Here is a 25537-nt window from a genome sequence, read left to right on the forward strand (position 1 = left end):
GGAGGAGAGCTGTAACTAGGTTTCTTTTGGCGGAAAACCAGAGCATTGCAGAGATTCGTAGGCGCTTGAAGAATGTCTACAGAGACCTGGCAGTGGAGAAAAGCATTCTGAATTGCTGGCCGAGACGTCGTCATCATTGTAACAAGTTCGCACGGACCTGCCCCACTCCCCACCTGCCGGCCGGCCGCACACAGCTGCGACTCCTGCAATATTGGAACGTGCAGACACTCTCATTCGAGGTGATCGACGGTTCGCAGACACCTCTCTGCTCAACTGGACGTCTCTGTTGGTAGTGCTGATACTCTCGTCTGATGGTGCAGCTTTGAACTTCTTCGGAGGGGAGATGGTGAGATGACACTCAACAGATTGTCGTTTTGGTCTAAATGATGAACCCACGTTTCATCGCCTGTGACGATGTTCAACAAAGAATTGTCAGCTTCGTAACGCGCAACCAATTCCGCAAGACTGTTGTCGGTTGCTCTTTATGTTCTTCCGATAGGCGGCGAGGAATCCAGTGGGCACACAACTTATACGCCTCGCTCAGGCCGCCCAAGGGCTACTACTGCAGTGAGAAACCGCTACCAACGGATTATGGCTCGGGAGAACCATGACGGCACGCCACCATGTTGAATAATGCTTTTCATACAGTCACAGGACGTCGTGTTACGACTCAAACTGTGCGCAATAAGCTGCATGATGCGGAACTTCACTCCCGACGTCCATGGCGAGGTCAATCTTCGGAACCACGACACCATGCAGCGCGGTAACAATGGGCAGAGCAACATACCGAATGGACCGCTCAGTATTGGCATCACTTTCTCTTCGCCGATGAGTGTCGCATTTGCCTTCAACCAGACAAACGCCGGCCGCGGTGGTCTCGCGGTTAAGGTGCTCAGTCCGGAACCGCGCGACTGCTACGGTCGCAGGTTCGAATCCTGCCTCGGGCATGGATGTGTGTGATGTCCTTAGGTTAGTTAGGTTTAAGTAGTTCTAAGTTCTAGGGGACTGATGACCACAGATGTTAAGTCCCATAGTGCTCAGAGCCATTTGAACCAGACAATCGTCTGAGATGTGTTTGGAGGCAACCCGGTCAGGCTGAACGCTTTAGACTCACTGTCCAGCGAGTGCAGCAAGGTGAAGGTTCCCTGATGTTTTTATTTGGGGGGGGGGCATTATGTTGTGCCTACGTACGCCGCTGGTGCTCATGAAAGGCGCCGTAACGGTTGTAGGATACGTGAATGCCATCCTCCGACCGTTAGTGCACTCATATCGGTAGCATATTGGCGAGGCATTCGTCTTCATGGACGACAATTCGCGCCCCCATTGTGCACATCTTGTGAATGACTTCCTTCAGCATAACGACATCGCTCGACTAGAGTGGCCGGCATGTTTTCCAGACATGAACCCTATCGAACTTGCCTAGGATAGATTGAAAAGGGCTGTTTATGGATGATGTGACCAACCAACCACTCTGAGGGACCTACTGCGAATTGTCTTTCAGGAGTGGGACAACCTGGACCAACAGGGCCTTGATGAAATTGTGGATAGTATGCCACGATGAATACAGGCATGCATCAATGCAAAAGGACGTGCTGCTGGGTATTAGAGGTACCGGTGTGTACAGCAATCTGGACTACCACCTCTGAACGTCTCGCTGTATGGTGCTACAACATGCAATGTGTGGTTTTCATGAGCAATAAAAAAGGCGGAAATGATGTTTATGTTGATCTCTATTCCAATTTTCTGTACTGGTTCCGGAACTCTCGGAACCGAGGTAATGTAAAACTTTTTGAAGTGTGGTTAGAGAGACCTTTTCAAGTACTTGCACTTGAAGTAGTTAAACTTCAACAGTCTCTTGAACTACTTAGTTTCATTTAATTAAGGCACCTATGTCTGGGTTTCCCCCGTTTGTTCGATGTTGAGGAGCTATTCCAATACAGTTGGAGAACCACTGCAATGCGGTTCGAATTTAAGGGGAATATCAAGTGGTCTGAGGCTTGAATGACAACTTGGACTGTGGAGGGAGGCGTGTTAGGGAAGTCCGTGGAGTTACAGCAACATAGCGGATATTATCAAGAACTGCTAGAAAAAAATTAAGAGTTGAAAGTGTCATATCGTATTGTAGAAGAAAAGTGTTCTGGTAATTCAGTTATACACCCCAACAAAAGTTTGGAATGTCATGGAGTTAACTACAATGACTTCTTACAATGCACCCGTTGAGGTTTGTACAATATCTTGTTAACGAACTAGACATAATTACTTCAGAAAATAAGAACGATTTTAGTTAATTATAAAAATCATTACAAAATAACGCATGCGCTCTCCTAAGTGTATATCTTGTAAAACCAAAACAGAGAAAGTGTTTGCTTGATTATGGTTATTATCTGTCTTTAGTAGTGTGTATGTCTTGCCAGCACAGGGATGAGTTCTTCCACTCTGCGAGGCTTGCTGTTGATGAGACCATCAAGTTTATCTTTGCGTTTGAGGCTTCACTGCTCAATGGCAGCTCCAGTGAGGTCCTGAAGATTGTCAGGTGGATTTAAACGCTGTGAAATGGCCACCTTTAACAGGTCCCGTGCATGCCCAATTGAATTCATGTCTGGGATCTGTGCTGGCCAATGTATTCGGTTGATGTGGCATCTTTGAAGATACCGAGATACTGCTAGAGTACGGTGCGGTCTTGCATTGTCGTCAACTAGGATGAAGTTGTCGCCGACGTCACATCTGTAGCGCCTTACAATCGTTTATAGGCCATCTTACAGGTATCGACGACCATTAAAATTGCCATAGATGGGAATTAGAGGGGTCTGCCGTCCCATCATTATTGCCGCCCAGAACATTACACTTCCAACTGCAAACGGATGGACTTTCGTAACGTATCGGCGTTCCCGGTGACGTCTAGCGCTTCTACAAACCCTAACAAGTCCAGTGTCCGATCGCAAACCAATCCTGGTGTCGTCAGCAAACATGTCATTATTATATTATGCAACGGCGCAATGTTGATGTGCAAGAGCCCAGGTCCTTCGACTGCCTCTTTTCCGTTGGTTCAGAGCAAAACTTTACAATGGTCTTCTGCAATAAAGACCATCCTAATGCAATTTTCTACGTACTGCTTGGTCTGAGATAAGAATGCGTGTTGCCTGGGAGAAGTCATTTCCAAATGTTGAGCGCCTGCGAGCAGACAGATGGAGGAAACAATCCTGCACCGGTGTTGTCATACGAGAATGACGACTGCGAGGTCTATCGTTCATATTTCCGGTCTCTCTGTCTTTCTCCTCCCCTTAGACACACCACTTTCAGTGACATATAAACGATCGCCAACATTTTGCTGTGTATGACCTGCTGAAAGTGAAGGTACTATTCTGACTCTATCAAAGACCTAATGCCTCTAAATGGCAGGTTACTGCAGTACTCAACACAAACTGAATGAAAATTTTGTTACTGCACTTCTCGCGGTGTGCCGCTGCGGGAGCGGTACGTTTACATGATTGGGAAAGGGACTAAAAGCATGCCAATAGTAAACGCCGTCCAGTACATGGGCTCAAATTGGATAGTGCATGAAGTGCCTAGGTCGATAACCTTAAGTATCGCATAGCCGAAGCAGGGATGGTGGTTATAGCTGAAACAACTGGTTTCGGATTTACTGGATTTTTTCATTTCCATTTTAACCTGAAAGTTGCAACTGCTAAAAATAACCGCTTTCTGAAATAACAAATTTCGTTTTTTTATTCCCATTGTTTTCAATAATAAACGTCGACAGCGGACAAAGACTGAAAAATTCGGAAGACTCCCTTAGACTTTTTCGTTATGCGTTGAAAGGTGCATGAACCAAAATATCAAATAAAATAGGTACATAAGGGAAAATTTAGTCCGTCCAACGTTCGCTGCTTTTCTCAAAAATGCACCAGTATTCTCCTATTGGTTCTAACTGTTTGAAACTCTACCGAAAAGTCATGTTGTATTGGAGGATCTTGTCAGTATTTGGGCATGACGAATAGTCAGTGCTAAAGGGTGAAAACTCAGTTTGCTAGAATTTTGCTCAGAGCAAAACGTAATTATAGCTAACGCTTGGTTCAAGAATCATAAAAGAAGGTTGTATACGTGGAAGAATCCTGGAGATACTAGAAGGTATCAGATAGATTATATAATGGTAAGACAGAGATTTAGGAACCAGGTTTTAAATTGTAAGACATTTCCAGGGGCAGATGTGGACTCTGATCACAAACTACTGGTTATGAACTGTAGATTAAAACTGAAGAAACTGCAAAAAGGTGGGAATTTAAGGAGATCGGACCTGAATAAACTGAAAGAACCAGAGGTTGTACAGAGTTTCAGGGAGAGCATAAGGGAACAATTGACAGGAATGGGGGAAAGAAATACAGTAGAAGAAGAATGGCTAGCTCTGAGGGATGAAGTAGGGAAGGCAGCAGAGGATCAAGTAGGTAAAAAGACGAGAGCTAGTAGAAATCCTTGGGTAACAGAGGAAATATTGAATTTAATTGATGAAAAGAGAAAATATAAAAACGCAGTAAATGGAGCAGGCAAAAGGGAATACAAACGTCTCAAAAATGAGATCGACAGGAAGTGCAAAATGGCTAAGCAGGGATGGCTAGAGGACAAATGTAAGGATGTAGAGGCTTATCTCACTAGGGGTAAGATAGATGCTGCCTACAGGAAAATTAAAGAGACCTTTGGAGAAAAGAGAGCCCCTTGTATGAATATCAAGAGCTCAGATGGAAACCCAGTTCTAAGCAAAGAAGGGAAAGCAGAAAGGTGGAAGGAGTATATAGAGGGTCTATACAAGGGCGATGTACTTGAGGACAATATTATGGAAATGGAAGAGGATGTAGATGTAGATGAAATGGGCGATATGATACTGCGTGAAGAGTTTGACAGAGCACTGAAAGACCTGAGTCGAAACAAGGCCCCGGGAGTAGACAACATTCCATTGGAACTACTGACGGCCTTGGGTGAGCCAGTCCTGACAAAATTCTACCATCTGGTGAGCAAGATGTATGAGACAGGCGAAATACCCTCAGACTTCAAGCAGAATATAATAATTCCAATCTCAAAGAGTGCAGGTGTTGACAGATGTGAAAATTACCGAACTATCAGTTTAATAAGCCACGGCTCCAAAATACTAACGTGTATTCTTTACAGACGAATGGAAAAACTGATTGAAGCCGACATCGGCGAAAATCAGTTTGGATTCCGCAGGAATGTTGGAACACGTGAGGCAATACTGACCCTACGACTTATCTTAGAAAATAGATTAAGGAAAGGCAAACCTACATTTCTGGCATTGGTAGACTTAGAGAAAGCTTTTGACAATGTTGACTGGAATACTCTCTTTCAAATTCTAAAGGTGGCAGGGGTAAAATACAGGGAGCGAAAGGCTATTTACAATTTGTACAGAAACCAGATGGCAGTTATAAGAGTGGGGGGGCATGACTGGGAAGCAGCGGTTGGGAAGGGAGTGAGACAGGGTTGTAGCCTGTCCCCGACGTTATTCAATCTGTATATTGAGCAAGCAGTGAAGGAAACAAAAGAAAAATTCGGAGTAGGTATTAAAGTCCACGGAGAAGAAATTAAAACATTGAGGTTCGCCGATGACATTGTAATTCTGTCAGAGACAGCAAAGGATTTGGAAGAGCAGTTGAACGGAATGGACAGTGTCTTGAAAGAAGGATATAAAATGAACATTAACAAAAGCAAAACGATGATAATGGGATGTAGTCGAATTAAGTCGGGTGATGCTGAGGGAATTAGATTAGGAAATGAGACACTTAAAGTAGTAAAGGAGTTTTGCTATTTGGGGAGCAAAATAACTGATGACGGTCGAAGTAGAGAGGATATAAAATGTAGACTGGCAATGGCAAGGAAAGCGTTTCTGAAGAAGAGAAATTTGTTAACATCGAGTATAGATTTAAGTGTCAGGAAGTCGTTTCTGAAAGTATTTGTATGGAGTGTAGCCATGTACGGAAGTGAAACATGGACGATAAATAGTTTGGACAAGAAGAGAATAGAAGCGTGCGAAATGTGGTGCTACAGAAGAATGCTGAAGATTAGATGGGTAGATCACATAACTAATGAGGAGGTGTTGAAGAGAATTGGGGAGAAGAGGAGTTTGTGGCACAACTTGACAAGAAGAAGGGACCGGTTGGTAGGACGTGTTCTGAGGCATCAAGGGATCACAAATTTAGCATTGGAGGGCAGCGTGGAGGGTAAAAATCGTTGAGGGAGACCAAGAGATGAATACACTAAGCAGATTCAGAAGGATGTAGGTTGCAGTAAGTACTGGGAGATGAAGAAGCTTGCACAGGATAGAATAGCTTGGAGAGCTGCATCAAACCAGTCTCAGGACTGACGACAACAACAACAACAGTTCTAAGTCTAGAGGACTAATGACCTCAGATGTTAAGTCCGCGAGCCGGCCGAAGTGGCCGTGCGGTTAAAGGCGCTGTAGTCTGGAACCGCAAGACCGCTACGGTCGCAGGTTCGAATCCTGCCTCGGGCATGGATGTTTGTGATGTCCTTAGGTTAGTTAGGTTTAACTAGTTCTAAGTTCTAGGGGACTAATGACCTCAGCAGTTGAGTCCCATAGTGCTCAGAACCATTTCAACCATTTTTGTTAAGTCCCCTTGTGCTTAGAGCCCTTTGAACAGCATCGTACAGCGTGTCCTACGCCTGCCTTTTGCTCGTACAAGGAACGTACTTCGTACGTACTAGGAAACCTGTGGAACTTCGGATACTGTCTCAACTACCTCGGATGTGAACTGGAGTGCACTGGGCTTGTGTACTTGCTATGGATTGTGAAGAGCTATTGTGAACCAGTATCGTTGTGAATAAATCATTCAAGTATTTTGAATTTTATTGTGTTATTTTGATATAACATTTCCATCCTCCTTTATCATTTCGTAGAAAATGAGACAAATAATAAGCTTTTGTTTAAAATCTGTAACTTTCTTTTTCTTCGATATTTGGAATGAGAAATTCTGTTTGTGGTTAGATATATTTATTTACTTTTTTAACATGAATATGAATGAAGTTGATATTAACTGACAAAACCAAAAATTCTCTTTCAAAAAATTCACATGAACACTTTATATGGTAGGAAAAATACAGCATCTACTAGTTAAGATCTTAATAACGAATTAATCCATTGGATAATATTTATTGTCCAATCTTGTAAAGCAAGCTGAGAGTAAGACTTCCAGAGTAGGGATGGCGCCATACTGCAATATAGCCATTGGTTGGTAACGACAGAGTGACACTACCGTATAGACCACATGAGGGTAAGTCTTGTACACTGTCCAAACACGCGTACCATCTAATACGGTAACAGGTACGTTATTGTCTCAGCATTATTGTCTCACCATTGTGTTAGTTGTTCGTTCCAACTGTCCGTGTTGTTATTCAGATAGCACTGACCGCGTTTGTCATTTTTACAATAACCCAATATTTCAGAGCAAAGTAGATAATACAGATCAACACTGCTCGCTTTTTAAAAAATACTTCGTTTAAAAACTAAAATCATTAGCACATTTTGTGATAAATTGATAATATATGTTTTAGGTGCTTATTAGCGAAAAATAAGAAGTATTTGTTATTGTGGTGTCACCGCCAGACACCACACTTGCTAGGTGGTAGCCTTTAAATCGGACGCTGTCCGTTAGTATACGTCGGACCCGCGTGTCGCCACTATCAGTGATTGCAGACCGAGAGCCGCCACACGGCAGGTCTAGAGAGTCTTCCTAGCACTCGCCCCAGTTGTACAGCCGACTTTGCTAGCGATGGTTGCTGCTATAAAGACCTTGTCCTGTTCCAGACCTCACGCCATCCTGCGTGAGCTTAAACGCGTGCCCTTCAGCCTCCCGTCCTAGTGGTGCAAATGGCTCTGAGCACTATGGGACTTAACATCTATGGTCATCAGTCCCCTAGAACTTAGAACTACTTAAACCTAACTAACCTAAGCACAGCACACAACACCCAGCCATCACGAGGCAGAGAAAATCCCTGACCCCGCCGGGAATCGAACCCGGGAACCCGGGCGTGGGAAGCGAGAACGCTACCGCACGACCACGAGATGCGGGCCCCGTCCTAGTGGATTGACTGTCTTGCCAGTCCACAAAAGTTATAACCGAGACCAACTTAATAACGAGAAACGCCTGCTATTCAGAAATAAAATACCGGTACCGGCTTTAAATGGTCCGTTTTTCTAATCCTAACGCCGAAGCATCTGTGAAGATGCGGAAGCCGTGCACCGTGCCAAAGATATGATAGCAAAGATTGATCACGAAACGAAGCTACGTAAAAACAGAATATATGGATGATGGGCAGCTATAATGGACACCCTTCAAATATTTCCAACGGATCTCAGCCTAGCAACTACGTTTCCCCTGAGTCATATTTCATGTAGCCCTTGCAGTTTACGTCATTCTGAATGGTTAATTATAGATCTTTTACGGGTGTTATTATTTTTAGTAATTTATCGCTAATACTGTAAATTTCTCTTATTTTAAGCGCAGAAAGTTCCATTAATTTACGTTCAGAATCAGCTGCTTATACTTACATAGATCGGGGAATCTCTATGGGTCTTCCAGAATTTGGTAACAGTTTTCTGTCGCTGTAACTTCCGTACGTACAACAACAGCAACATACGCGAACTGTCTCACCAAATTTTCCAGGTTAAACACCAGATCATTAACAGTTTCAAAAACTGTTTGGATTAAGACTAGAAGCATTTCAAAGTATTGTCTTCAGTATAAGTTACATTCAGTATTTGTGTTGTGTATGTTTCTGCCCCTTTTGCAAAACCATGTTGCAGCTTAGAATTTTTTTGCATTTCGTTGTTACTAAACCGTGTAAGTTACACACAGTGCGTCACCCATGTCTATAATCCAATTAAATATACTAGTAACGTCAGGGTGGAAAACATCAGCCAGTGATATATGCAGTATCTTTAATGAAAACATAAATTACGGTGTGTTAAACGTGCAATATTTGTCAAAAGCCACCAGTGAAGGTCCTGCGTGGTTGTTTGATGAGTGGATGCAGCAATGAAGCAGCCGTGAATTTTTTCTTTGATGTTTCACATAGAAAAAGCAGAAAAAGGAAAGGTCACAAATGTGAAACGGAGAACGGTTAATTTCACTTATTGCACTTTCCCACGTAATATTGTTTGAAGCCGGCTGGAGGCACAGGGGATAGCAGTGACCTCTCTTATGTAGCGTACATTGCAATTAACTTTGCTGCTCATTAAAATTTCGGGTACTCTTTCAGCTTTCAACGGTCAAGCAAGGTGGTGCAGTGGTCCAAACATAGCACATCTATTCGAAAGGAGAGAGTTTGTATCTTCCTAATTAGTTACTGCTCCGTTCCTCATGACTTCAAATTTTTCGTGGCTATAAAAAGTAGCTCTTCTTCTCACAAGCTAGCAAGAAAAGGTAGTAATAGTTGTTAATTAGTCTTGCCAATTCCCTATAGAGGACGCAATGAGTGGCAGATTTCAGACGTGGGTGACCGCTGGAGATATCAGCTAGTTGGAAATTACATTCAAGCTGCTACAACTTCTGAGTTAGTTAAATGGGTCTCACAATTACTGGCCCTCTGTCTGCCATCCCTTGTTTCCTGTTTATTTACTGTAACAGCAGAATAGCTCAGACGGACTTTGTGCTTTATCCATCCTGATCCAATGCGTTATCCATATCTACAGGGTGAGTCACTAACTATTGCCACCGAAAATAACTCCGAAAGTATGATAGGAGCTGAAACACTTGTGGGACAAAAGTTGCATGAGACAAGGGAGTCATAATATGAAGTTGGTTCTTTGTTCTTAGGTGGGGTGGCGTCAGAGATATGAAGGTCAACCTTTCTTTTTTTTTTTTTTTAGGTGTATGCTATATTTTGGTACTTATTTTCTGATAGTTCAAAAAGGTGGCATGAACGACCATTTACAGAAGGTGTTCGAAGTGATGACCATTGATATCAATGCAGTCTGCAATCTTCTTACCATGGATTGAGTGGTATTCCTTATCACATCACCACTTATAGAAGCACCTACTCTGACAATTCTCTCACGCATATCTTCAGGTGTAGTTGCAGCGTCTTCATAAACCATGTCTTTTACCAATCCCTACAAGAAATAAATCCAGAGGCGTCAAGTCTGGCGAACGAACCGGCCACGACACATCTCCTCCACGTCCAATCCAACGATTTGGGAATTGTCTATGCAACTCATTTCTAGCCATCAGAGAAAAATGTGCTGGACATCCATCGTGTTGATACCAAATTCTGTTCCTTGTTCAGATGGTTCAAATGGCTCTGAGCACTATGAGACTTAACATATGAGGTCATCAGCCCCCTATAACTTAGAACTACTTTAACCTAACTAACCTAAGGACATCACACACATCCATGCCCGAGGCAGGATTCGAACCTGCGACCGTAGCGGTCGCGCGGTTCCAGACTGAAGTGCCTAGAACCGCTCGGCCACATCGGCCGGCTGTTTGCTTGTTCCTAAAGGTATTTCTTCCAATAATAGACCTAATGTTTCTTGCAGGAATGTGGTGTACTTCCTACCATTAAGATTTCCTTCGATGAAACAGGGGCCTGTAATTCCGTCCTCCAGAATCCCACACCGTACATTCACCGACCACGGTTTTTGGTGTGCAACTTGCAGCAGCGAACATGGATTTTCAGTTGCCCAATAATGCATGTTATGCAAATTAACATTTGCATGGTTCGTGAATGGACCCTTGTCAGTAAATAAAATCAAATTAATCCCTCTGAATCTGAAGTTTTGAGTCCATCAGTGCGACGCATACAATTCGTACCAGTTAATTATTGGTGGAGACTGACATGGTAAGGATGATATTTATGGCGATGCAGAACACGAACAACACTACTCTGGCTCATGCCGGATTCCACTGCGATTTGACGCGAACTAACACAAGGATCCCGAACCACAGTGGGAAGAGTACCAATTTCCGTTTCCTCGTTAGTAACTTTCCTTTGCCGGATATGTTTCCGACGCGTTAAAGATTCAGTTGTTCTCAATTTATCATACACATATTTAAGTGTACGAAGTGTAGGGTGATTGATTTGAGGATATCTTTCAGCGTATAAGTTTCTAGCTCTCACTGAATTCCGTTGGCATTCTCCGTAAAGGAGAAGCTTATCGGCTTGTTTTTCGAAGGAATACATCATTCACATTCGCTTGACTCGACGATACTAGTCTTACCGTTCCTATGAGTGATGTATTGCGAAACTGTCGGATGGTGTTTACATGTCAACGGCACATTTGATGGATACGCCGTATTCGGCGAATACTCGCAATTTGCACGACATACGAGAGAGAATCGTCAAAGCAATTGCTTCGATAAGTGCCGATTTGATAAGGAATGCCACTCAATCCTTGATAAGAGGATTGCAGCACTGCATTGACATCAATGGTCGTCACTTCGAACACCTTTTGTAAATGGACTTTCATGCCACATTTTTTACTTTCATTGACCTTCAAAGATCTTACTGTTACACATCGTTGGATTCGCCTCGATAGCCACTATCAGAAAATAAGTGCCAACATATAGCATCCCATTAAAAAAAAACTGACCTTTATACCTCTGACGCGATCCCATCTAGCAATTAAATGCTAACGTCATACTATGGCCCCCGTTGTCCCATGCGGCTTTTGTCCCACAAACTTTTCAGTTACTATCATACTTTTGGAGTTATTCTACTTGGCAGTAGTTAGCGACTCACCCTGAGTACTAGGTGAGAAAAACGTCGTTGCCTGGGCATTTATTTATTACAACCTTCTATTAGTCCATTTCGTCCTCCCCCTCTCTCTGTCTCCCCCCTCGTCCGCCCGCTATATGCCTATCTCCTTCTCCCCTCTGTGTCCATCTCGTCCTTCCTCTGTCTCTTTCCATCTCTCCCTTTCTCTCTGTCTCTCCATCTTCGCATCCCTCCTCGCTCTGTCCATCCTCTGCTTCCCTCCTTCACTATCCATCATTCCGCTGAAATCGATGCAATGACTTACGAGAGGGACTTACGAGGAGATGTTGAACACACACGTTTCTGACATATATGTCTGATTCTTCTCTATTTTACACCATACAACTCCAGAGAGATAGCTAATTTTTTTCTGTGGTGTTCAACCGTTTGGCACGATCTTAGATCCCGAAATACCTTGACAAATTAATTGGCTATGTAGTTGACACACAAAACAGTACAAATAAAAGACAAATTGCACTTGCACTCTTAAAAGTATTCCAGGTTAACTGATACAGGAAAGAAATATCAGCAGGTCGTTTTCAAAATGTCTCTGAGCACTATGCGACTTAACTTCTGAGGTCATCAGTCGCCTAGAACTTAGGACATCACACACATCAATGCCCGAGGCAGGATTCGAACCTGCGACCGTAGCGGTCACTCGGCTCCAGACTGTAGCGCCTAGAACCTCACGGCCACTCCGGCCGGCCCAGGTCGTTTTCGAACACTTTACCTTCACCCCTATTCATCCAGAACTCCACTCCTAGTGGCAGTGGGGAATCATAGTCTTGCAGTGTTTTTATACAAGTTAAAAATCATGTACTTAACAAATCTGACTGAAATAGCTGCAGGTGTTCCTTATTTATAGTGCAATGTCATCCCATTTTAATTTCCATTCCTATCTGATATAGGTGGTTGTTAACTCCACTATGCTACTTTGGGGGTAGTAAGTAACCAGTAAACAAACGATTCTTTAAAGATTTGAACTCCCCTGTATATAACAACTTCAAACCTGTGATTAATTCACAAATAAGATGATTTGTTAAATATTTTACGTGAAGCCTGCAAGCGCGGAAAAGTTTGAAATTAGGTTGTAAGTTTGGTGCTGTCATTATGAATCACTAGATGATTATAGAAAGGATTATTTGCGCTCGATTTCTATAAAAGCTAGAAATAGTGTTTATGACGTCAGCTCTTCTGAGCTATGGGAGAATAATATAAATTTGGAGGTACATTCAGTGCTCTATGCGGGTACTGTCTGCCAAATGTGTTCCCAATAGAGTTAGTAGTAAAGAAGTAATAAATTAAATCATCATACCTGATGCGGTAGTTTTATGGCATGAGTAGTGAAAACGTGGTCGTTAAACTTTATTCATTTAATCATTTCGCGGGGGGTGTCAGTGAGAAAAATTGTAATAAAAGTTTGAAAATACGTGAAAAGTTTACTGCAAGCCACTAAGTGCCCTCTTTCTCATACACAGGATGAATATAGTCTGGGTATTTGGGAGCGGTGCGTTACTCTTCTTTTTCACCCCCACCACTTGGACAGGTAGGTGGTTCTTACTCTCACACTCCGCCTTTACAGTTAGTAGATGGTACGTGGTGTACTAGTTTCGGTTGAAATCGATTCAGTAGTTTAAGAGGAAGTGTTGAACATACACTGAACAAAAGAATTAAAGGGTCACTTCTTTGAAACCCCGTCATTTTAATCCAATGCGACGCAGAAATTTGAAATTTGTCTCGAAAGTGCCTTCCTCTGTAATGGTGCGAAAACTTACCGCCTTGTGACATCACTCTCAGGCTCGGTGAAGTTTCAAACAGCAACAAAGTGGACACACGCAAAAAAAATACTGAAGTTCATAGGTTCACGTGAGATGTCACGTGGGTTAATGAGGTCACCTTGGTTGGCACCAGAATTCTGACCAACGCCACCGTGGACGTTTCAGACGATGGGAAGGCCGTCAAACCACTCACCGCCCCCCCCCCCTCCCCGTTAGCTACATCTAAATGGTTCACATGGCTCTGAGCTCTATGGGAATTAACATCTGAGGTCATCAGCCCCCTGCACTTAGATCTACTTAAAGGACATAGCACACATCCATTCCCGAGGCAGGACTCGAACCTGCGACCGTAGCAGCAGCGCGGTTCCAGACTGTAGTGCCTAGAACCGTTCGGTCACAGCGGCCGGCGAAATACATCTCATCCTTCTTTTAACGCTTCAGCGATGGACGTCAGAGCCACGACGACCAGTGTTGAAATCACACAGTTATCTCACGGATGGCTGCGGAAAACATTTCAGACGCACCATCGCTGAGAATCGATAAGAAAGGCATCAGGAGGTGTCATAGAGCACGTCGCTGAGTCTATTCCTTCCCTTATGGCGTTGATATACACACATTTCGCGGGCGTAAACGATAGTTTGCAGTACGATGTGCAACAGAACAATGTTCTGAACAGCCTTTGACACTGCCGATACCCCAAGCACCGTTAACGGCTTCTCTGCGGACATCGTGAAGCTGCAATCTCACTGATAGTGATTTGACTCCTTTGGAATGTAGCACAACTGCAATTTTTGCTCTGGTATGCAGGGAGGAAACATGACGGATCGTTCAAAAGCATTCTACGAAATATGAACGTGATCGGAAACAGCTCTCCTGTTTTGCCATCCTCTTAGGAGTGATCAAACGGGGAAGGAGGCAAAGCCGGCCGCTGTGGCCGAGCGGTTCTAGGCGCTTCAGTCCGGATCCGCGCTGCTTCTACGGTCGCAGGTTCGAATCCTGCCTCGGGCATGGATGTGTGTGATGTCCTTAGGTTAGTTAGGTTTAAGTAGTTCTAAGTCTAGGGGACTGATGACCTCAGATATTAAGTTCCATAGTGCTCAGAGCCATTTGAACCATTTGAAGGGGGCGAGGGAGGGGGAGGCGACACTGACATTGCCACTTGAATGAATAAAACAACGCTAATGTGTTCCTCTAAGACTTCCATCCCCATTTTGGCAATACCCTTGGTGCCAATCACTCAACTTCGTTGAGCATTTTAAACGAATATATCTGTACAGCGACAACTCTTCACCGTTTTCGTAGGTTCCTGTGTATAGGTCTTCGATCCCTTAGGTAATGCATGCCTGAAGAAGATGCTAGAGCAACAGTGTAGCGCCACTCAGTTGTAAGATGTTGAAGGAGGAGTGTGCAGGCGTCAAGAAATCGGTCTGTTGTTGTCTCTGACCACGTACATTTGTAAAATGCTCAACAGAGGTGTGCAGGCGACACCATGGGTGTTGCCGAACTGAGGGGTCTTAGAGGGACCCTTGGCCGTTTAATACATGCACGTGTCAATGTTGCACCCCTCTTCTCCCCTAGGTCACGCCACTGGATGTTGCAAAACAGGAGGACTGAAAACAGATAAACACCCTTTGCTGCTTTAAATCGTATTCAAATTGCGTCGAATTTTTCTGAAATGTTCCTAATGGTACCATCCTATATACCAGAACAAACACTGTAGTCGTATTACACTCCAAAGGAATGAGATCACATTCAATACTGTTGCAGTCCATCAATATCCTTAGAGAAGGGGTTAGCCCTCCAGGAAGTTGTTAGCAGCTGCAACAGTTGTCACGAACGTCGTTTTGTTGCACTTAGCACTGCAAACTGTCTTTATATTCTGAGTGGCGATGTGTTTGAAACGTTTTCCTCAGCCACCTGTAAGAGTAACTTGTGATTTCAACGGTGCGCCTCGCGGTTCTGACTTCCAAGGCGGAAGCATCAAGAAAACGGGTGAGATGTGGTTAAGGCGATGATGTGACGACCCTTCTATCGTGCGACACGACCGCGGTGGCGTTGGCCAGAATTTTGGCGCAATTTGGTGCCAATATAATATTTTTTACCCGTCTTGCACCTCACATCAGCTTCTGACCCCTCTCATTTCTTTCGCATGGGTCGACATCTCTCGTCGCCCTGCCCGAGAGTGACGTGGCAGAGTTGCATGGTTTTTTACTGTTGCCGAGGAATCTCAAAGCACCATTGAGCCTAATTTCACACTTCTGTGTCGCAAGGCGAGAATATGACGGGGTTTGAAAAAAGTGATCCGTAAATTCTTTTGCGCTGTGTAAATTTTTGTAATATAGACATGATACGCCAGGCCTCACCGACCGACATCGATAGCTCTCCTCAGTGCAGCACTCCGTGAAGAATGGGCTGCCATTCCCCAAGAAACCTTCCAGCACCTGATTGAACTTATGCCTGTGAGAGTGGAAGTTGTCATCGAGGCTTAAGGGTGGGCCAAAACCATATTGAATTCCAGCATTACCTATGGAGGGCGCCACGGACTTGTAAGTAATTTTCAGCCAGGCGTCCGGATACTTTTGATCATATTGTGTATGTGGCTTGTCGTATTCTTGGCCCATTCTGTTAGCATAGCCTTTGTATTGAGAAATATGAATACTAATACACAAAAAGTATTCACATACAGAGTGATGATCCGCCAGCACCTTCTTTAAACTGGGAACTTACCTTCTGTTCTGAAACTCCATGCAAAGAAAATAAGGCGACGCTTATTGCTCACTGTAGTCACTGAAATATGCCTATGTTGATGGCAATGATAGTTTAGCAAGGTTGCTAACTTTGATGAAGCCAGGGTGAACATAAGAGATCAGAATTTGAAAATAGCGGCAAGGCTTCACGAATAACGTTTAGAACATTTGATAAAAAATATGTAATTGCATAGAAAGCGTTATTTTGCCACCATGACACGTTCAACATACCTCCATGTAAGACATGGTTCAATTAAGTCACTACTCGTGAAATAAAGGAACAAAACACAATCTATACGTATCTCCAAATACTGAATCAAACTCATTACACGGGAATGTGATGAGTCCAAAAGACGTAATATTCGGCTGGATTAAAGGAAAACAGGTTATGTGTTGTGCTTAGAAAGTAACCCGTCTTACAAAGACACCTGTGTATCATCTCAACATAGAAATGATAAGTTCTGAAAATACTGTGAATATCACCACGTCAAGCCTTGCAATAAAATCCAGAATGCTGGCACTAATTTAAAGCACATTATCAACGAATCGACAACAGATTCTAAATTTAATTGCATAGTGGAAAGTGAAAAGATTATAAATATCGAAACACAAATCTCAAATATGTCAGGAGAATTAAGAAACAATGCAAAATTCTTTGTACAAAACTCATTTATATCCAAAAGGCTGAGAAAGTATTCTAATAATACAGAATTATGCAGATCACTGCATCACCGCAAAAAAAGAGACCAATTAGAGCGTACATACTTTATTAAAAACGTTCTAAGTGCCATACCAGGAAAATGGCTGATTATAGGGGCCAATAAGAAAGTATTTACAAGCTGTCTTTCAAAGAAGTAAACAGCAGTAACTGTTACTTGTTTTTCTTCCATCAACTAATGTAAGCAATAGAAAATGTAATATAAACATGAAGAGCCATCGTAAAATGAATACGTCGGTTAGAAACCGGTAACGGCGCTATTTGTGTAAATAAATAAGATTATTAACAGTGTCTGGTTGCCGTTATTCTTTACAAGAATCAGCTTGTGCGCAGAAAAAAACCATGGTCTCAAAAATTTCAGATTTAGACACGATAGCAGGAAGAAATTTGATATTCCAAGAGCCACTAATACTGAGGCACTACATTTTATTTTTGATAATACAAGTACTATTACAGAATTAAGTATTAACTAGTAGAACTCTAATCAACAATAATTATTTCTTATATCTCTTGAAATTTGGAACTCTTGAGGGAAGCAGCCGCCCTGAGGCGGACTGTCCCTGACTCGCTACCCCTGGTGTTAGGAGACGATGCCTGAGCTGCTGGATTAGTTTCTCGTTTTATACGTGAAGCGAGTTTTTACCACTCTTTTTAACGGATGGCCACTTCACGTTATCGGCCATTTGAGGGGTTGGGAGAACACTCCGTTGCCTCCTCAGCCCAGGCCGGGCTGCAGCTGTCTGGGCTTGGTGGTCCAGCCCAGTCCTCAACATGCCTTCTCTTTTTCTCTTCTTCCCCTCTCTCCAGTGGTCTGTTAGACTTGTTCATCTTTTGACTCTCTGTGCTTCTCTTGCCCTGTCCGTGTTGATAGTCTTTCCTAGGAGATTTCTGAGCGCAAAGCGGCCGGGGCTAGGGATGTATGCCTCTCGAACTGTCCAGAATGTTCTTCATTCCAATCGCGAACTATTGCGGACGAGAGGACCAGTAAATTCCATGTAACCAGAGCCCACACCACTGTATTGTATGGTATGGAACTGGGGACCTAGAAACGACGGAGACGCTTCGTCCCCACCGTAGCCCGCAGTGGTACATAACCCACAACAGGCTACAGCAGTTCATCCACCCCACCGCCGCCCCACACCGAACCCAAGGTTATTGTGCGGTTCGGCCTCCAGTGGACTGTAACCCCAATGTTTGCGTGGTAGAGTAATTATGGTGTACTCGTATGTGGAAACATTGTTTGCGCAGCAATCGCCGACATAGCGTAACTGAAGCGGAATAAGGGGAACTAGCCCGCATTCGCCGAGGCAATTGGAAAACCGCCATGAAAACCACCCACAGACTGACCGGCACAGCGAACCTCGACACTAATCCGGGGACCGGCACGCCTTCACGCCAGGAAAGCAGTGCGTCAGACCGCACGGCTAACCAGGCGGGCCGCCCATACCATTATGGAGCCACCACCAGCTCGCACAGTGCGTCTTGGTAACATGAGCCCATGGCTTCCTGGGGTCTGCGCCACACTCGGATCCTACCATCAGCTCTTAGCAACTGAAATAAGGACTCGTCTGATCAGGCCACTGTTTTCCTGTCGTCTAGAGTCCTTCCTAAACAGTCACTATCTTAGAACAGGCGCTGCATGCGATGTCGTGCTGTTAGAAAAGGCCATTAACGCCAGATTTCGCAGCACTGCCCTAACGGGTACGTTCGTCATACGTGCCACATTATTTTCTGCGCGTATTTCGTGTAGTGTTTCTTGTCTGTTAACGCTGACAACTTTCCCCAAATTCTACTGTTCTCGGTCGTCGGCAACTGCGTTGTCCGCGGTGAGGAGCAATACCTGAAATTTGGTATTCTTGTCACACTCTTGATATTTCGGATCTAAGAATAATGAATTCGCTTACGATTTCTGAACTCCAATGTCCCATGCTTTTTGCTTCAACTACCATACGGCGTTGAAAGTCTGTTAATTCAATTCGTGTGGCCACAATCACGGCGCAACGGTTTCTACATGAATCCCGTGTATACAAATAACAGATCCGTCAGTGCACTGTCCTATTATAACTACTGATATATCGCCATCAACATGTATGTGTATATCGCCATCCCATGAATTCTGTCCCCTCAGTATAATTTTTCATTTATCGAAGAAATTCTAAGATCCATTTTAAAGTGTAACTTTTTGGTTAAGATGGAGATGAACTTTCTGCTCTGATCAAACTGAGTTTCGTTCTGTGGTTTAGATGTAGTATTTTACTAACGGATTATACTTAACTCCATTTTTTCCTTTTAAAAGAATTGAAAAATTTTAATGAAAGACTATATTTCCTTATCTTAAATGAATTTTGAAGGTTTCTTTCATCGAGGTAGTGTGATAATGTATGTGATATTAAAAGATCTGTTTTGTGAGTTTTGTGAAGAACATTCCATGCAAATAAATGCACAGAATAAGGTCCACCCAGTGTGGGTGAGTCAGACCAGACAACTACCATAACCCTTTGACATAATTTCTTTAATTGTTTTGTTCAAATTCCAAATCGTTTAAGTTTATCAACTGGTACAATGTTCTCAACCATCGTGAATGATATAGCTTATGTTTCATGTTATAGGCATCCTGTTCGACACTCTAGAGATCTGTTCACTGGAAAAACATTTGACAAAGTACTTGATGTTTAGAAAAGATAAGTACACTGCTGGCCACCGTAAATGCAACACCCTGAAGGAAGCATCCGAATCAAGTGAAATTTACACCATGAGTTTGCAGCGATGAGATATGCAACTGATTAGAATTTCAGCGCAGACGCACATCACGCGCGCCTGTGGCGCCACCTCATAGCGCCATTTAAGGCTTGGCAATTTCGACGAGTGTACGTTCGGCACGTGTGTTTACCTTGTGGTTGTTTCACAAGACGATCAGTTATGCCTCGTAGACAACAGCGAACATCTATTGATCAAGTATCCGAGTTCGACAGAGGAAGGATAGTGGCTTACCGAGATTGTGGATTATCATACAGAAAAATCGCTAGTCGTGTTGGACGAAACCAAACAACTGTAATGCGGATATGTGACCGTTGGATGCAGGAGGGTATGACGGACCGACGTGGTCGATCGCATTCACCTCGGTGCACCACTGCACGTGCTGATAGGCAAATTGTGCGCATGGCAGTGACGGATCACTCAGTGACATCCCGAACCATAGCACAGCACATTGCGTCTGTAACGCATCATCCAGTGTCTGCGCGTACCATTCAACGCCGTTTACAGCAGAGTGGTCTGTCCGCAAGACGTCCATTGCTTCGTCTACCATTGACGCAGAACCACAGACGTCTCCGTCGCCAATGGTGTGATGACAGACGGATGTGGACGGCAGAATGGAATGACGCTGTCTTTACTGACGAGGCACGCTTCTGTCTGCAGCACCACGATGGTCGGATTCGAGTGTGGAGACACCGTGGAGAGAGGATGCTGGACAGCTGCATTATGCGCCGTCACACTGGTCTTGCACCGGGTATTATGGTATGGGGCAGTATTGGATATTACTCTCGCACGCATTGCCGGTACTTTAAATAGCCGGCGCTACATATCCGAGGTGCTGGAGCCAGTTGTCCTTCCTTACCTTCAGGGCTCGGCCACAGCCATATTTCAACAGGATAATGCGCGACCACACGTGGCACGCATTGTCCAAAGGTTCTTCGCCAATAACCAGATTGAAGTGCTTCCCTGGCCAGCTCGCTCTCCGGATCTTTCGCCGATAGAAAACATGTGGTCTGTGGTTGCTCAACGAGTGACCCAGATTACATCCCCAGCAGCCACACCAGATGGTCTTTGGCAACGTGTGGAAGCTGCTTGGGCTGCTGTACCCCAGGAACACATCCAACGTCTCTTTGACTCAATGCCGAGACGTGTGGCAGCGGTGATCTCCAACAATGGCGGCTACTCTGGCTACTGATTCTGGCAGGAACCGCATGTCACAGACGTCTGTAAACGTAATCATTTGATACTTGGTCAACATGCTATCTACAAAATAAATTTTGTTGTGCTACCTCTTGTCTTTCTTGGTGTTGCATTTACGGTGGCTAGCAGTGTATATTTGGGATTTAAATGGTACAGTGTTACACTGTCGTGGAAATTTTCATAGTGGCCTAGTAAGCTACAACTATGATTGCTTGCTTATGTGAAACAGATGCGTGGTGTTTGATGCGTCGCGCGTCTTGCTACGACGCAGTAGGCGCAGCAGCGCCGGTACTCACCCGCTTCTTGTTCTTCATGAGCGTGGCGTCTCGGGTGTCCTGCGCGTTGCCGGGCGCCTTGGAGCCCCAGAGGCGGAGCGCCATGCGCGCGTACACGTACGAGATGATGCACAGCGGCGTCAGGTACTGCACCAGGAACAGCACCATGCGGTACGACATCATCGCCTCGTTGGACAGGTGCACGTTGATGCAGAACGGCTTCGTCACCACGCGCTCACCTGCGCACGGGAGTCGTCGCTTCACTCTGTGCAGGAGCAACCCGTCACTCAAGCGGAGTGTGCGGTACTTTGCAACTTTCTGACGGGATTAAAACTGTGTGTCTGACGAGGACTGAAAAGGCAAGATACCTCTTTCGAATGCTGGTTCCGCATCTACGAGGGCTGTCCAGAAAGTAAGTTCCAGTTGATCACGACATGGAAACTACAGTGAAAATCAGAAATGTTTTATTTGTTACAGTTAGCTGCTGTGGTGTGCGCACTGTAAGACCTTTGGTAAACACACCATCAGATTATTTGACTTGTCGCTCTAACGAAGTAGGCGAGTGTCAGCAATATGTCTCGTGGTCTTATCGTGGCGTGTTTATCTTCTGCCGTTAGGTCAGACGATAGAAACGCCACTTGCACGCTTAGAGTAGCACATTGACGGTGACCAGCTTTAAACAGAACTTGGTTAATTTTCACACACATTTATTACAATAATAAAAATCAAACGTTACGTAACTTGATTCTGGATGCTGTTTACAATTGACAATCTGAAGTTCCTTTGGTCTTGGTACGTTAATCTTATTCTCACATATCTCTGATACTTGACAAAGTGTCTATACATTTCTCTTCACGGCTATGTACAGCAATATGATAGTCTTATTAGGCGCAGACTGAAACTTGACTATAGACTAATGCACTGTTATAGACTGGTGCAGACAAATGCAGACTGACTAATCGGAGGTCTGTACACTCGTTATAATACCTCGCGCGTTCAGGTATCACTGCACGAATGTGATCCGCGAGGAGAAAAGGTTCTACGTTAGCACCAATCTCATTGTCTGCGTTACATATCAATACGCGGATCGGCGGAAGCAGAATTTGGTCCGTCTCTAAGGCAGCGCCATCTCGTAGTGCGGAGACGGACGAGCGCTGCGCCTGCGCTGTTGTGCTTAGCGGGGCGCGCTCTAGTGGGAAAGTTGTGTACGCGGTGACTACGCGGAACTATGTACACAACAGCTGCACCTTCCAGCTGCTTCTCTACGTAGACGTCGTTCTGAGTTACACATTTGTCGTAGTGTTGTACCAACTTTCTAATACCCCCATCACAGAAGGCAGCCGCCAGTGCTTTCCGCCAATTATCTACGCTGGCCTACAGCTCCTTGTCTGTGCAAAAAATGTTGTCTTCATAGCCAGCTGTTCATGTGAGCAGAGTTGAAACTCAGAGGGAGACAATTACGGTCTGTATTGTGGGTAAGCCGGCCGGTGTGGCCGAGCGGTTCTAGGCGCTTCAGTCTGGAACCGCGCGACCGCTACGGTCGCAGGTTCGAATCCTGCCTTGGGCATGGATGTGTGTTAGTTAGGTTTAAGTAGTTCTAAGTTCTAGGGGACTGATGACCTCAGATGTTAAGTCCCATAGTGCTCAGAGACATTTTTGTATTGTGGGTAATCAAACATTTCCAATTGAAATCGATGCAGGAGCATCTTCATTGCCCTGCAGGATTCAGCTGAGAATTGTCTTGAAGAAGAAACTGCACGACAGTTATGTAATGTTGGCTGCATAGCTTCAGGCGAAATTTCTCACCAGGCCCTCGTACTTGGCGGGAGACCCTATTTTCTTGACATCTTTACACGCTCACTGTGAGCTCAGAAATGAGAAGAGCGACGTGATGCTCTCTAGGGTCATATTAGAGACACTGCCCAACACATCTGTGCAAAGTTTTATTGGATTTTCATAGTCGTTTCCATCTCGCGACCGATCGGAACTTACTTTCTGGACACCCCTTGTACACTGTTGTGCAAAACTTAAGGACGAGAATACAATAAGTTTTGCATGATGTGTCACTGCCGAGTAACATAGTTGAATGAAACTTGGACAATACATAGAACTGCTTCAGTATAGTCAAAAAGGTAATTCAAAGAAATACGCCATGAGGCGAATAGAAATGACTCTTTTATTCAAAGACAATAACTACACACTGCGATTTACGAAGGTCCCCTGGACATTACAAAAGGCGGAATATCGTTTTTAATAGGTTGTGTGATCACCATGGACGGCAGTGCATGCTCTGTACGTGCTGCCACTCTGGTCACAAGATTGGTGAGCAGTTCTTGTGGTATAAAGTTCTGTTCCTCAGCCAGGGTTATTGACAACCACTGGATGGTCGTTGGTGTTGTACTGTGACTCCTGGGTGGTCTTGGGTTTAAAAATATGTAAACTAAATATTACGATTAATTTCATAAACAACCGAGAAGTTACGCCAAGGAAGACAGATAGAACTACAATGGACATGTCATTCCATGGGCTCTTGCGCTTCTATGTATGAACTATCTTTCCCTTGTCATTCGCTTATTTTATCTGCTTGGGTTCGGACCAAAGAGGATGTTGTTGTGTAAATCTGATCTTTCTGTACCAGCTAATAATGTAAGTTGTACTTAAAACCAGAAAAATGGTTCAAATGGCTCTGAGCACTATGGGACTTAACATCTGAGGCCATCAGTCCCCTAGTGTTGCCCCCGGTAGCTGAGTGGTCAGCGCTACAGACTGTCAACCCTAAGGTCGGAGATTTTCTCCGCTCAGGGATTGCGTGTTGTGTTGTCCTAATCATCATCATTTCATCCCCATCGACGCGCAAGTCGCCGAAGTGGCGTCAAATCGAAAGACTCGTACCAGGCGAGCGGTCTACCCGACGGGAGGCCCTCGTCACACGACATTTTTTTATCAGTGATCTAGACTTAGAACTACTTAAACCTAACTAACCTAAGGACATCACACACATCCATGCCTGAGGCTGGATTCGAACCTGCGACCGTAGCGATCACGCGGTTCCAGACTGTAGCGCCTAGAACCGCTCGGCCACACCGGCCGGCACCAGAAAAATATAATCGTTACTTTGTCAAAAGAATTTATGTATGCGTCAATCAATCTGTAATCTGATAAATGTATTGTCCTATGGATATATGGGCCTTAACAAAGAAAATTCATCTTAGAAAATCTTTAACATTTTTCTTTTAGCTCATCTATGAGACGTGCCGTCGGTTAGGACAACTAGCTTTCTCTCAGATCCTACAAGCCCGGCGGCCGCTGATAATAATTTAACAATTTTTACTTACAGCTTTTCTTTATATCACGAGATAACATCCCAAGCAGAAAAGGTTAGGTCACAGGATTCCATTTCCGTTCCATTATAGGATTTCATTTGTAGATGCTACTCTTCTTATCTTATACTGGGGGAATCAAGACGAAACCATGATATTAAGTTACGTATTGCAGTAGTTTACATCGAACAGACTTGTGAAATATTCTCTGGTGCAATAAGCACACGACTTCTCACGAGCCTGGAATAATATCTATGGTGTTGGGTAAAGAAGGAAAGGACAATTAACCATCTACGATTATGAAAGTGCCCTGAGAACTGAGCTAGTTTATTAATTATTGATCTGTGTCGGGCTAACTTGAAAGATATTGCACTATTAAGAATATTCTTGTGAGTGATTTTCAGGGAGGTGTTTTCAACCGCTACTATTGAGTCATTAAGAATACGATTACATTGGCAGACTGCCGTATATTTTTTACATACCACTGTTTTTATATTTTTACATTACAGTGTATACGAACGTCCTGCAATACGATTCACCAACGCATCCCTCACGTGCTCGATGGGATTTAAATGGGATATTGGGCTGGCCAGTCTGTTTGCTGAATGTTATCTCCTTCCAGCAGCTTCCCCACCTACGCTGTTCTACATCTGCATCTATATGACTACTCTGCAATTCAAAATCAAGTGCCTGGCAGCGGGTTCACCTAACCAACTTCACCTATTTCTCTACCATTTCACTCTCTAACAACATGCGCGAAAACGAAAACATAAATCTGTCCACGCGGACTCAGATTTATCTTACTTTAATATGGTGATCATTTATCCTCCATCAATTCTATCTGGTAAGAATCCCATACCGCACAGCTATGCTCTAGCAGAAGATGAACAAACACAGTGTAGCAATCTCTTTAGTGGACCTGTTGCATCTTCTAAGTGTTCTGCCAATAAAACGCAGTCTTTGGTTT

The 25537-nt window shown here is 44.1% G+C and overlaps 2 protein-coding genes across 2 annotated transcripts in view; both read right to left on the bottom strand.

Annotated features, from left to right (window-relative positions):
* The window catches only part of LOC126419457 (tachykinin-like peptides receptor 99D), a 423909-nt gene extending 402479 nt beyond the window's left edge, over positions 1-21430 (bottom strand). Inside the window, exon 1 of the mRNA XM_050086645.1 lies at positions 21272-21430. Coding sequence (XP_049942602.1) covers positions 21272-21430 — 159 coding nt within the window. The remainder of the gene's footprint in view (positions 1-21271) is intronic.
* An 80-nt stretch (positions 21431-21510) lies between these two features.
* Positions 21511-25537, bottom strand: part of LOC126419458 (neuropeptide Y receptor type 1-like) — a 416524-nt gene continuing 412497 nt past the window's right edge. The window contains exon 5 of the mRNA XM_050086646.1: positions 21511-21515. Coding sequence (XP_049942603.1) covers positions 21511-21515 — 5 coding nt within the window. The remainder of the gene's footprint in view (positions 21516-25537) is intronic.

The sequence above is a fragment of the Schistocerca serialis genome, chromosome 9 (assembly GCF_023864345.2).
Source record: "Schistocerca serialis cubense isolate TAMUIC-IGC-003099 chromosome 9, iqSchSeri2.2, whole genome shotgun sequence".
In the NCBI taxonomy this organism is placed as follows: domain Eukaryota; kingdom Metazoa; phylum Arthropoda; class Insecta; order Orthoptera; family Acrididae; genus Schistocerca; species Schistocerca serialis.